At 40.5% G+C, this 13,560-nt stretch overlaps 2 protein-coding genes across 6 annotated transcripts in view; one reads left to right on the forward strand and one right to left on the reverse strand.

Moving 5' to 3' along the window:
- Window positions 1-13,560, reverse strand: part of Sbat (LSMD1 domain-containing protein Sbat) — a 543,594-nt gene that overhangs the window by 139,882 nt on the left and 390,152 nt on the right. The window lies entirely within an intron of this gene.
- LOC123767067 (methyltransferase-like protein 22) overlaps window positions 293-13,560 on the forward strand; it is a 31,308-nt gene continuing 18,040 nt past the window's right edge. The window contains exons 1-3 of one of the 5 annotated variants that reach the window (XM_045756537.2): window positions 293-967; window positions 5,069-5,254; window positions 13,149-13,295. In XM_045756537.2, the coding sequence (XP_045612493.1) occupies window positions 889-967; window positions 5,069-5,254; window positions 13,149-13,295 (412 nt within the window). In that variant the 5' untranslated portion in view covers window positions 293-888. The remainder of the gene's footprint in view (window positions 968-5,068; window positions 5,255-13,148; window positions 13,296-13,560) is intronic. The other 4 variants (XM_045756538.2, XM_045756539.2, XM_045756540.2 and 1 more) reach the window with 4 other exon arrangements.

Consider the following 13,560-nt stretch of genomic DNA (forward strand, 5'->3'; position numbering starts at 1 on the left):
CTATGCGTGCTAGTGGCTTTACAAGAATGTAAATTCATCATCATTACAATGTACTCTCTTAACCCCCAATGTTCCTTTCTTGCATATAAATAAATAAATAAATAAATAGTTATATCTATATACTGTTATACAAATTATACGAAATAATTCTTGTATACGAAACACCTTTGTATTATTTGACCTCTCGAGCCAATGTGCCCATTCTGAACGGTGCCGTTCATTCATAAGCATTATATAATCTGCTCTCATAAAAATTAAGTTATGTGGTACATAAGCAAGTATATTGGTGTTAACTAGCATGAGGTGTAGAGGAGGTGACGCTAGAGAGATATGTGTAGTTGAGAGAGGAGGAGGAGCGGCCGGGGCGAGGGAGACTTGGCAGAGGTGCATCAGCTGGTGCAGTGAGCCAGTGGTCCGTGTGAGGCGGCGGCGGCCTCCTTGTATTTTGGTCCCTGACACCCCGTGTAGTGGTCCCGGCGTGGTCCCTGGCCACTCCTCTGGCCTCAGTGATCCACCCTAGTGGTCCACCTCAGCGGTCCACCCCCAGCGGTCCATCCCAGTGGTCCACCCCAGTGGTCCACCTCAGACCCCCAGTGGTCCATCTCTGGCCCCAGTGGTCCACCCCAGCGGTCCACCCCAGTGGTCCACCCCAGCGGTCCACCCCAGTGGTCCACCCCAGAGGTCCACCCCAGACCCCCAGCGGTCCATCTCAGACCCCCAGTGGTCCATCTCTGGCCCCAGCGGTCCACCCCAGCAGTCCACCCCAGCGGTCCACCCCACAGTCCACCCCAGCGGTCCACCTCGGCAGTCCACCTCGGCAGTCCACCTCGGCAGTCCACCCCGGCGGTCCACCCCAGCGGTCCACCCCAGCGGTCCACCCCAACGGTCATGGCTGAGACGTACGACACGGTGACCTCAGAGGTGCATCACTTCTCCAAGGAGGAGAGTCTGGACCCTTCACGAGGAGGCAAGACTGGCCCCCCTGTCTTACCCTCCCCCCCCTCCCCTACCCCCTGACACAGGTGTTCCTTATTTTCTTTGAGATGCCTCTTTTTTTTCTTGGAGCAACAGCTTGTTTTGTCGCATTAATTTCATTTTGTCTTTCACCAGGTTTTGTAGTTGTTCTCTGATTACCTTTCTCTCCTTTGATTGTTGGTAATTACTTAAGTGTAATTACCTAAGTGTAGTTACAGGATGAGAGCTACGCTCGTGGTGTCCCGTCTTCCCAGCACTCTTTGTCATATAATGCTTTGAAACTACTGACAGTCTTGGCCTCCACCACCTTCTCACTTAACTTGTTCCAACCGTCTACCACTCTGTTTGCGAAAGTAAATTTTCTTATATTTCTTCGGCATCTGTGTTTAGCTAGTTTAAATCTATGACCTCTTGTTCTTGAAGTTCCAGGTCTCAGGAAATCTTCCCTATCGATTTTATCAATTCCTGTTACTATTTTGTATGTAGTGATCATATCACCTCTTTTTCTTCTGTCTTCTAGTTTTGGCATATTTAATGCCTCTAACCTCTCCTCGTAGCTCTTGCCCTTCAGTTCCGGGAGCCACTTAGTAGCATGTCTTTGCACCTTTTCCAGTTTGTTGATGTGCTTCTTAAGATATGGGCACCACACAACCGCTGCATATTCTAGCTTTGGCCTAACAAAAGTCATGAACAATTTCTTTAGTATATCGCCATCCATGTATTTAAATGCAATTCTGAAGTTGGAAAGCGTGGCATAGGCTCCTCGCACAATATTCTTTATGTGGTCCTCAGGTGATAGTTTTCTATCTAGAACCACTCCTAGATCTCTTTCTTTATCAGAATTCTTTAAAGATTTCTCACACAATATATAGGTTATGTGGGGTCTGTGTTCTCCTATTCCACATTCCATAACATGACATTTATTAACATTAAATTCCATTTGCCAAGTGGTGCTCCATATACTTATTCTGTCCAGGTCCTCTTAAAAGTATGTCATAGAAAATAATAATAATAATAATAAAAAAAAGGGTTATGACAATCATCTATCTTGAGATGGTTATCTTGAGATGATTTCGGGCTTTAGTGTCCCCGCGGCCTGGTCCTCGACCAGGCCTCCACCCCCAGGAAGCAGCCCGTGACAGCTGACTAACACCCAGGTACCTATTTTACTGCTAGGTAACAGGGGCATAGGGTGAAAGAAACTCTGCCCATTGTTTCTCGCCGGCGCCTGGGATCGAACCTGTGACCACAGGATCACAAGTCCAGCGTGCTGTCCGCTCGGCCGACCGGCTCCTGGTCTAAGTTACTTATCTCCCCTATTATCTTAGCATCATCAGCAAACATGTTCATATAATTCTGTATTCCATCTGGTAGATTGTTTATATAGACAATGAACATTACCGGTGCAAGAACTGAACTTTGTGGTACTCTACTTGTGACATGTGTGTGAGAAGACATTACCATTACTTAATAAATCTCGATGATCTGCAAATTTGATGATGTGGTTTGTAATATTCTGATCTGTCATTGATGTATACTTTATTACAAAAAGGATTGGCCCCAAAATGGAACCTTTCAGTACCCCCACTAATCACATTTCTCCAGTCAAATGCATTTCTGTTTAAGAAAACCCTTTGCTTTTTTTGTTTTAACCATTATTTTATCCATTCTTGTAATCTACCATTTATTCCATGTGCATGTACTTTCATTGCCAGTCTTTCATATGGTACCTTATCTCTAGCGTAGTCCATGTACTGTACTACATCTACGGGATGTCTTTTGTCTGAATGGGTTCAAGGAGTACAGTGCTCCTTGTGCATTGTCATATGCATTACTATACCAGATATATAATTTTGATTTTTTGGGGAGTCTGGCAGCCAGTGTATATAAATATATACTGTACACATTAGGCTTATATATTGAGGTTCACCCCAAGGTTATACTGACCCTGCCCAGGATATAACCCCATAATGAGCTGACTAACTGCTGGGTACCTGTTTACTGCTAGGTGAGAAGGGGCATTAGGTGGTAGGAAATGCACCCAACCATTTCAGTCCTGCCCGGGACTCGAACCTGGAATTTTCGATTGCGAGTCAAATGGACCCGACTATACTACCGGGACCCCAATGTGCTGGCTTATTACTACAGTGTATTATAGTAATAGTTCATTTGTAAGTAAATATCTTTATTTTAATTACTGAGATGAAATATTGTGCTGTAATTAAATATTTTATCTTGGAAGGGCTTGGTCAAAGAATCATTGTTTACTGTAAGTACCAATGGCAATGTTATTATGGCACCTTTTATCTTGAGCACTTGCTTTCATAATGTACTTCACAAATTGAGATGCAAGGAGAGGAAACATAGGCTGCAAGGTACAGTTGGCTGTGTTACCTGTCATGTATTTCTGGGGTAGAGAAGTGGGTTCACTGGGAGGGGGGCACTGCCCCCCCCCCCAGTGCCTCCCCTCTACTCATGGCAGAGGGGGCACTGGAGGGGGGGGGGCAGTGGGACCCTGGCAGGGGGGGAGGAGGGGGCACTGGAGGGGGTGGGGCAGTGGGATCCTGGTGGGGGGAAGGAGGGGTCACTGGGGGGGGCAGAGGGACACTGGCCAAGTTGGAGTTCTGCCATGGCTAGTGTGCTGTTAGTGGCCTCTACTGTAGAGTACTTCTAAAATACCTGATGATAAATTAGCTTACAATGCTCTTGTGTTAATATTTGCTGATAAAAACAAAACAAAAAAATGCCCCAAATGCTGCATGATTAGTGGCTTTTAGAAATGAATTTAATCTATTTGTTGTATGGATCCTAAGGTGTTTGAAAAGGTTTTCCATGTGCTTTTGCTTGCTTTGATTTCTTGAATCTGTTTTCAAAATAGGATAGTTTAGTTCTTTGGTTATCTCTCCCTCTTATTGGGAATCTGGTTTTGCTATTGACCTGTCCTGCTCGATGTATGTATTCTGGGCATGGTCTTGCCTCCTGTCCTACGGCTGTGGTTTTGCATTCTGTGTGGAACTTGTGGAAATTTGTTGTGAAGGCGTTCTTATTCATGGGGTCGATATCTTCTGGCTTTGTTTGACCTCCTCGATATGGTAAGGTTCTAGGCCATTTTACCCATTTTGATGCCTCTGCTGCTTTCTGTCTGGGTCCTAGGTTTAGTACTGGCTTCCTAAGAATTATATTATAGGGTGTCCTGGAATTAGTTCTTTTTCTATGAAATTCTATGAAATCAAGCAAATCTATTAAAACCTACATACTTTCATATATTTTTTCATTATCTTTTCTAATTTAATAATTTTCATAAACAGATAGATTTATTATAAGTCTATATAATAGATTAGCTCACTCTATGGGCTAATATCACTGAGCAAAATGACCTGTCATGTGAGGTTACCTACCTTGAGGTTACCTTGAGGTGCTTCCGGGGCTTAGCGTCCCCGCGGCCCGGTCGTCGACCAGGCCTCCTGGTTGCCGGACTGATCAACCAAGCTGTTGGACGCGGCTGCTCGCAGCCTGACGTACGAGTCACAGCCTGGTTGATCAGGTATCCTTTGGAGGTGCTTATCCAGTTCTCTCTTGAACACTGTGAGAGAAATAGGCAACTTTCTCACCAGTCTGTGAACTCTGGCCCAACGTCTTAAGTAAATCCCCTACTTCTCTTTCTGGTGAGCACAGGTCTCTTGATATCATTCATTAACATGGCTGAATCTCCTAATAACCCAGATAGTTATTCAAGTAAAGTTTGCCAGACAAAAACTCGCTCTATGTTGGTCATATTTCCCAAAGGTATGGGTTAATGGGGTCCGAATTAGTGTGCTCTTGTACAGCAATTGTAAACATTAGAAAGGGAAAGAATTAATATTTAGTGTAAACTCGGGCACACATTATGTAGTAAACATTAGCAAAGTGCACAGTAATGTAAGCTTATACTGTATATTATTGTTAACTAGTAGAGGGTATGGCTTTGTGATGTACAAATTTAGTTTTAACTTTATTGATATACAGTACAGTATTTAGCAAGCTAATTGTATGTATATTTGACATCAGTTTCATGAATGTAAAAGTAAGTATTGGCCTTGATGATGAATTTCAGGCAAGGAGAAGTTTGGCCACAATGAGGTATCAAAGTTGCACCAGATGGCAGAAACCTCAAGAGGCTGCAGGCATGTGTCTCGAGAGGCTACCACACCACAAGACGACGAGGAGGAGGAGGAGGAGGAGTTTGAATGTTTATTGGGAGCTAATGGCCAAGTGGTTCTTTGGAGCTCAAGAAGGGAAAGTAGGCATAACTCTCCTTCATTGTTGATTGCTGCTTCATTACTGCTTTCTTAAGTTGAATGTAGCTTGCTTGGTTGTGAGTTGATGTAGGCATGATAACTATAGCCTCTGAATTATGTTGAAGAATATCTTTTCAACTCTGATGTGGGTTTCTGGAAACACCCAAACAATAGGATTCTCCACAGGCCTACCTACATTTAAATTCTCGAATGTACATTTATTGAGGGATGAGAATGCTCCACTAATGCTCCAGACAAGCCTTGCAAGCAGCTGCGGTAAAAAAAAAAATTAACACAGAAGAGACCTCTAGCATCTCCAACAGTATGCTTCCACTACCCGTTTCAAACTATATAAACTAAACGGCTATTAAAATCCAAAATATTTTATTTAAGATTATCCTTTTAAACTACCCTGGTCTAAAGGTGACTTTGTAAGGAACTCTTGTATCTCTGTAAACGTGTGTGTGTGGAAAAATTCCTATAATTTTATACGATAAAAACAAAGAAATTCAAAAGAAACTAAATATTTCCCCTGGTAAGGTAACCTTCATTTTTAAATGATGTGCACCAAAATCTTATGAGCACCTTTAGATGGTATGGTTTAGTAGTTTTTTCATTTTATCTTAGTACAGTATTGATAAAAGATGTTGATGATGCACTATAGCAATAACAGACCTGGATTCACAAACGGATTGATTTGCAAAAAAAACATATAACTCACGTTTCACAATGTTAGAATTTTTTATTTTTACTGAATTTTCAAAACCATCACTGGTCACAATATCATTTAATCTATAAAACACTTGGTCATGTTTTGTAATGATAAAATACAGTAGTGTGCTATACTGTACAGCATTAACATGAAAATTTTCACACACACACACAACTTTAGTATGGTACTAATACTGTACTTCTTCATTGCATTCAGCTGTGAAGAACAAATGTAAGACAATAAAGTGGTGTAGAGAATGGTGACGGTGGTGATGCGGGATCGTGGCTTGGTGCTCGGCATTAACTGAATGTTCTTTGCCTTCCTAAATCTCGTAAAACTTCAATCAACAGTTAAATTTTCTATTGCTTTTTCTTTGTTGTAATATACTCTTACTATTGTAGTTTATTGTGGGTACTGTATATACAATACAGTATATAGTATACAATACTATATAATTTGTTAACTGTATTTCTGTTTTTATTAGTGTAGGCCCCAAGCCAGTTTACTGCATGGCAATAGTAGTATATTTGTCACTACTGTAAATAGTCTACTATAGTATTCATTACTCTAATATACACAGCCATTACTGTTATTTTCAGTAATTTATTTTATATACTGAACACTGAATGCAGTTAATGATTGGTATGTAAATTACCTTATGTGTAGTTACATGATGAGAGCATTGCTCGTGGTGTCCTGTCTTCCCAGTACTCTTTGTCATATGATGCTCTGAAACTATAGACAGTTTTGGCCTCCACCACCTTCACTCAACTTGTTCCAACTGTCCACCACTCTGTTTACTAAAATAAAACTTCCTAATATTTTTTTTGGAACCTTTGTTTCCTTAGCTTGAATCTATGACTTCTTGTTCTCGAGGTTGCCAGTTTCATGAATTCCTCTTTGTCAATTTGGTCGATTCCTGCTATTATTTTATAAGTGGTGATCATATCGCCTCTTTTTCTTCTATCTTCTAGTTTTCATATGGTACCTTCTAATGATTTTGGCAGCTTTGTTTCCTTAGCTTGAGTCTATAACCTCTTGTCCTTGAAGATGCAGGTTTCAAGAATTATTTTGTCAATTTTGTCAATTCCTGTTACTATTTTGTATTTAGTGATCATATCACTTTTGTTTCTTCTTTCTAGCTTTGGGATATTTAACGCCTTCTGCCTCTCGTAGCTCTTTTTTTCGGTTCCTGAAGCCATTTAATTGCATGTCTTTGCATTTTTTCAGTTCATTGATGTGCTTTTTGAGAAATAGCCACTATTACTACTGCTGCATATTCCAATTTTGGTTTAACAAAGGTTGTGAACAATTTCTTTAATATTTCACCATCCATGTGCAGTACTTAAAAGAAGTTTTGAAATTTGAAAATCTAACATATGCTACTCATACAGTGTTCTTTGTGTGGTCTTTAGGTGACAGTTTTCTATCCAGACCCCACCCCCTAGATCTCTCTTTTTTTTTAATCAGAGTTCTGTAAAGCCTTTTGACATAATTTGTATATTGTGTGTGGTCATTTTCTCATATTCCACATTCCATAACATGGTATTTATTCACATTAAATTCCATTTGCCAAGTGATGCTCCATACGCATACCATTCTAGCTTTGTCCCGGTAGTACAGTTGGGTTCATTCTCGATGCACAATAGAGAATTCCGAGTTTGAATCCCGGACTGGACAGAAATATTTGGGCACATATCCTTTCACCTAATGTTTCTGTTCACCTAGCAGTGAGTTGGTACTCAGGAGTTAGTCGGCTTGTTGTGGGGTTGCATCCTGGCCAGGTTCAGTAATTCGGCCTTGTGGGTATGAGGCGGGTGTGGGGAACCCTCGATAAAAGCCAAACGTCTATGAATACACTCTGGATTCCTGTCCCCCGACACAGTGAATTAGTTATACACTTATTTTGTCCAGGTCATCTTGAAAGGCCTGAAGGGTCTAAGTTTGTTAACTTCCCTAGTAGCTAACATTTTTTATTCATGTCGGAAGTCTCCCTGTCACTCCTCCAGTTTCCAGAACAACCTCATCAAAAGCCTTTTTTACATCCACATAAATGCAGTCAACCCAACTATTTTCTCCTGTAAAATTGATGTGGCTCTATTGTAGAACTTGAGCTCTATCACAGGATCTTCCTGTTAGAAAACCATATTGTCTGTCCCATTATATTCTTCTCTCCAGGGTGTTCTTCACATTTTGTTTTAATTATATTTTCTAGTGTTTTGACTATCACGCTTGTCAATAATGCAGGTCTATAATTAAGAGGGGTCTTCTCTGTTACTATTTTTGTAAATTTGAACTATGTTTGCCTTTTTATATGCATTATCTGCAAAGACTCCTGTACACAACGATGCCTGAAAAATCAGTTGAGGTGGGGTTCTCAGCTCAAATACACATTCTCTCGGAACTCAAGGTAATTACCCAAGTGTAAAAGTGTAATTACCTAAGTGTAGCTATAGGATGAAAGCTACGCTCGTGGCGTCCCATCCTCCCAGCACTCTTTGTCATATAACGCTTTGAAATTGCTGACGGTTTTAGCCTCCACCACCCTCTCACCTAACTTGTTCCAACCGTCTACCACTCTGTCTACAAAAGTGAATTTTCTTATGTTTCTCGAGCAGCTTTGTTTCGTTATCTCTTTCGTTATCTCTTTCGTTTTTTCGTTATCTATGACCTCTTGTTCTTTAAGTTCCAGTTCTCAGGAATTCTTCCTTATCAATTTTATCGATTCCTGTTACTATTGTGTACATAGTGATCATATCGCCTCTTTTTCTCCCATTTTCTAGTTTTGGCATATTTAATGCCTCTAACCTCTCCTCGTAGCTCCTGTTCTCCAGTTCTGGGAGCCACTTAGTGGCATGTCATTGCATCTTTTTCAGTTTGTTGATGTGCTTCTTAAGATATGACCACCACACAACCACTGCATATTCCAGCTTTGGTCTAAAAAAAGTTATAAACATTTTCTTTAGTATTTTGCCATCTATGTATTTAAAAGCAATTCTGAAGTTAGAAAGTGTAGCATAGGCCCCTCGCACAATGTTCTTAATGTGATCCTCGGGTGATAATTTTCTATCTAGAACCACCCCTAGATCTCTCTCTTTATCAGAATTCTTTAAAGATTTCTCACATAATTTATAGGTTGTGTGGAGTCTGTGTTCTATTCCACATTCCATAACATGGCATTTACTCACATTAAATTCCATTTGCCAAGTGGTGCTCCATATACTTATTTTGTCCAGGTCTTCTTGAAGAGTATGGCAATCAAGTTTCTTATTTTCCCTATTATCTTAGCATTATCAGCAAACATGTTCATATAATTCTGTATTCCATCTGGTAGATCGTTAATGTAGACAATGAACATTACCGGTGCAAGAACTGAAATGTGTGGTACTCCACTTGTGACATTTCTCCAGTCCGATACATTGCCTCTGATTACTGCCTTCATTTTTCTATCAGAAAATTTTTCATCTATGTTAGACGGTTACCTGTCACCCCTCCAATATGTTCCAGTTTCCAGGTGATACTCCATCTGAGCCAGCTGCTTTGTTTGTACTTGGCTCCTTGAGCATTTTTTCCATTTCATCTTAAGACACCTCTATGTACAAGTACTGTACTGTATTCTGTTACTCTCTGAAATTCATAGTGTTTGATTTTCTGAAAACTTCACTTTGCACAAACACACTTTGGAACTTAATATTTCACTCATTTAATTTTCATTCTCTGAATCTGTCCCCATTTTCAACCTCTGGATTTTATAATTTACCTGCAATTTGCTTTTAATAAATTTATAGAATAGCCCTGGTTCTGTTTTACATATGTCTGCTACCCTTTCTAAAAATTTCTTTCTGCCTCTCACTGCTGTGATATTTCTGTATGATAATGTACCCACTGTAGGGTTATATACTGTCATTACTGTATAATTTACTGTATTTTCATTAGCCGTAGTATACCATGTAACTGCTGTATTATACCACATCCTACAAGTGTAGTTACAGGCTGAGAACGACGCTCGTGGTTTCCAGTCTTTTCTCTAATCTTTAGTATATTAATTTTGGCGCTTCTAATGGTGGTAACGACGACTAATCTCCCATTATGTTCATTCCATTCATCAGCCATTCTGTGTAAAATATTATTATCTGGGAGGGGCTCCTATGGTGGCTCTTTGATGCTTGCTACCTGGATAGCTCCACCCAATTCCATCCATTCCCTTGCAAGTCATTGTAAACCTACCAGGGACCGGATCCCAAAAGCTGGCCCCCGTATAAAGAGGCACAATGAACAGGGAATCTTAGATACCTTTAACCAGAAAAGGCTACCAGAAAGGTGAGTAAGCCAAAACATACAAAACAGCAAGGTAAACAAAGGTTAGGGCTTTTCTGTCTTGTTTCCTAAGGTGAATAAATCACTCAATCGTGAAATGATTCTCTCGTTAGCTCTACCTGCGCACCGCCAGGGAAATGTGAATTTTCCTCCTCCATACATAAGGCATGAGCCTTGGTCATTTGCCTGGCATGAATGCCCAAGACATTTGCTGTTATGCTCCTCTTTCCGTCCCAGCGCCCTTAGAGTCCAAGTTTTTTCAGATAGTGTTGACAGCATCTATCATAGATGCTAGCATAACAGCATAACTGTTATGCTATGTTATGCTAGCATAACATAGCATAACAGCATCTATCCTAGATGCTGTTTTTGGCTTACAGAGGCCATTTTCTTGTGTACAGTATTTGTACTGTATTTTAACATTTGTTTCACAATGCATATATATATATATATATATACAGTATATTTATTCCTTGCTTCTTGCATGGACTCTTAGTCACCTCAAACTGCTTGTGCCTAGGGTGATCATTTTTAGGTGCTCATTGGTGTTGCCCCTGCTTGGCCACAGTTGCTTTCTCTGGTGGTTTGGGTGACTGTGTCTGAGAGGCTGGCTTCCTGTGAAAGGTGCCTCATCTTTAGTAGTCCATGGGTCATTGGCTCTTCTGTGAGACTTTGTGGATGAGAGCAGTCTGGATTTTCATAAAAGGGTTACACAGAGTTGTGTAACCCTTGTGTTACATAACTTATGTTAAGGGTTGTGCTCATTGTATTACCTAAGTGTAGTTACAAGATGAGAGCTATGCTCGTGGTGTTCCGTCTTCCCAGCACTCTTTTGCCATATAATGCTTTGAAACTACTGGCGGTTTTGGCCTCCACCACCTTCTCACCTTACTTGTTCCAACTGTCTACCACTCTATTTGTAAAAGTGAATGTTCTTGTATTTCTTCTGCAGCTTTGTTTAGCTTAAATCATAACCTCTTGTTCTTGAAGTTCCAGGTCTCAGGAATTCTTCATCAATTTTGTCGATTCCTGCTACTATTTTGTACATAGTGATCATATCGCCTCTATTTCTTCTAATTTTGGAATGTTTAATGCCTCTAACCTCTCCTTGTAGCTCTTGTCCTTCAGTTCCAGAAGCCATTTAGTTGCATGTGTTTGCTCCTTTTCCAGTGTGTTGATGTGCTTCTTAAGATATGGGCACCATACAACCGCTGCATATTCTAGCTTTGGTCTAACAAAAGTCATGAACAGTTTCTTTAATATTTCACCATATGGCACACTGCTCATGCCCTTAACAGCCTAAATTGCCCCTATGCATTTTGCATTGTTTGTAATATTTGGTGGGGAATCTTTGTTCCCAGTGTTTTCTTGAGGGTGTCCCTTGTGGCTCCCTGAAGCTACACACTTGAAGTGGCCTCCTCTGTTCAGCTAAATGGTGCGTTGTTTACCCTTGGTAGCTTTTCCTGTGCACTACGGTGTAGCACGAGCCTGAACCTAAGGTAGAGGGTTTGTGTCCTGAACCTGAGGCAGAGGGTTCACGTCTGGAATCCGAGGTCGAGGTCACATGCCCTAAACGCAAGGCAAAATGTCTGTGTTGGTGATTACCAACCAGCATTCTGTGATTACCAACCAGCTCATGTCTGTGTTCCTTCAGAATACTGTATTTAAAATGTTGTGAAAAAGAAAGTGCAAATTAGTACTGTACTACTTTTGTTAAGTAAAAAATTAAGATTACAGTATTTGGGTTTTAATGTGACCTACTAATAAAACAATGATGCAACCATGAACTAAGTTGTTGTGTTTAATGAAGCTCACCCAAGTTTCACAAAATTAGAAGACAGTTAGAATCACTGTTACTCTATTAAAATGTTATTGATTTGTTTATATTTGTTTATATTGATTGTCTGGGGCGTGTGCTTGGGAACGCCCACCGGATAGGTTTGAACCCTTATCACGGCTCCTACAGAATTTCTCATTGTGTATGTATGTATTATTAACAAAGTGTAACTTTTTTCATTAAAACTACAGTATATAAAAGCAGTTACATAATGCAGAATCATTATAATATTCACACACTGTAATCAGTCAGCCAGACGTAAAGTCAAAATGTTGGTAATTTTTTATGTTAACAGTACGGTAATTAGTAAATAGAAAAGAGACAATAATACTCTTGTAATATTTTATTCAAAAGTGTAAGTTATTATTTATTAACCCACTGCTTTGCATGTATATTTTGTAATTTACCCCTTGTTGAACTTAATGTGTCGGCTAGGTAGAGTTCGCTATAGAACCTAATGTGTCGGCCAGGTAGAGCTCGCTGTAGAACCTAATGTGTCGGCCAGGTAGAGCTCGCTGTAGAACCTAATGTGTCGGCCAGGTAGAGCTCACTGTAGAACCTAATGTGTCGGCCAGGTAGAGCTCGCTGTAGAACCTAATGTGTCGGCCAGGTAGAGCTCGCTGTAGAACCTAATGTGTCGGCCAGGTAGAGCTCGCTGTAGAACCTAATGTGTCGGCCAGGTAGAGCTCACTGTAGAACCTAATGTGTCGGCCAGGTAGAGCTCGCTGTAGAACCTAATGTGTCGGCCAGGTAGAGCTCACTGTAGAACCTAATGTGTCGGCCAGGTAGAGCTCGCTGTAGAACCTAATGTGTCGGCCAGGTAGAGCTCGCTGTAGAACCTAATGTGTCGGCCAGGTACATTTGAGATTTTACAAAATATTTCAGGGGTTCCCTGCAAGAAAATAAGAAAGATTGGAAATTGCTAATCTATATAGTACAGTGTATGTAGCTTTATGCTTGAGAACACAAATTGTAACAAAAATCAAGAGAGAGATTAGGCCATTGAAATTTACATTTTTCCTCTCCACAGCTGTGCTTTCAAGATTTGATTTTGTGTACCCACCATATATGGTGGTGGACAAGATTCCCATCCTATCACCTGTCATAGACTCTGATGGAGATCTTCAAGTCACCAGGAAGAAGGACCTTGACAAAAAAGAAGGCGTCGTGCTCATTGGTTAGCTTAACAGTTCAATAATGCAGTGGTTTGATTTATATCATTTACCAGTGTGATTTTTATACTAACCTTTATGAAACCATTATTAAAACTATGATAAGGTTGCCTTTATCTGGACAGTTACTGGTCTATGAACATTGGTGATTAAAAAACCCAGCATTGAATGTAATGAAACGCCTCTTTCTGGAGGAGGCCCAGTGGATCCCTGAAGCTATCTTGCTGAGATTATTCTTACTAAAAGAGTAACAAAATTAAAAACAAAAAT

This window comes from Procambarus clarkii, chromosome 53, assembly GCF_040958095.1.
Source record: "Procambarus clarkii isolate CNS0578487 chromosome 53, FALCON_Pclarkii_2.0, whole genome shotgun sequence".
In the NCBI taxonomy this organism is placed as follows: domain Eukaryota; kingdom Metazoa; phylum Arthropoda; class Malacostraca; order Decapoda; family Cambaridae; genus Procambarus; species Procambarus clarkii.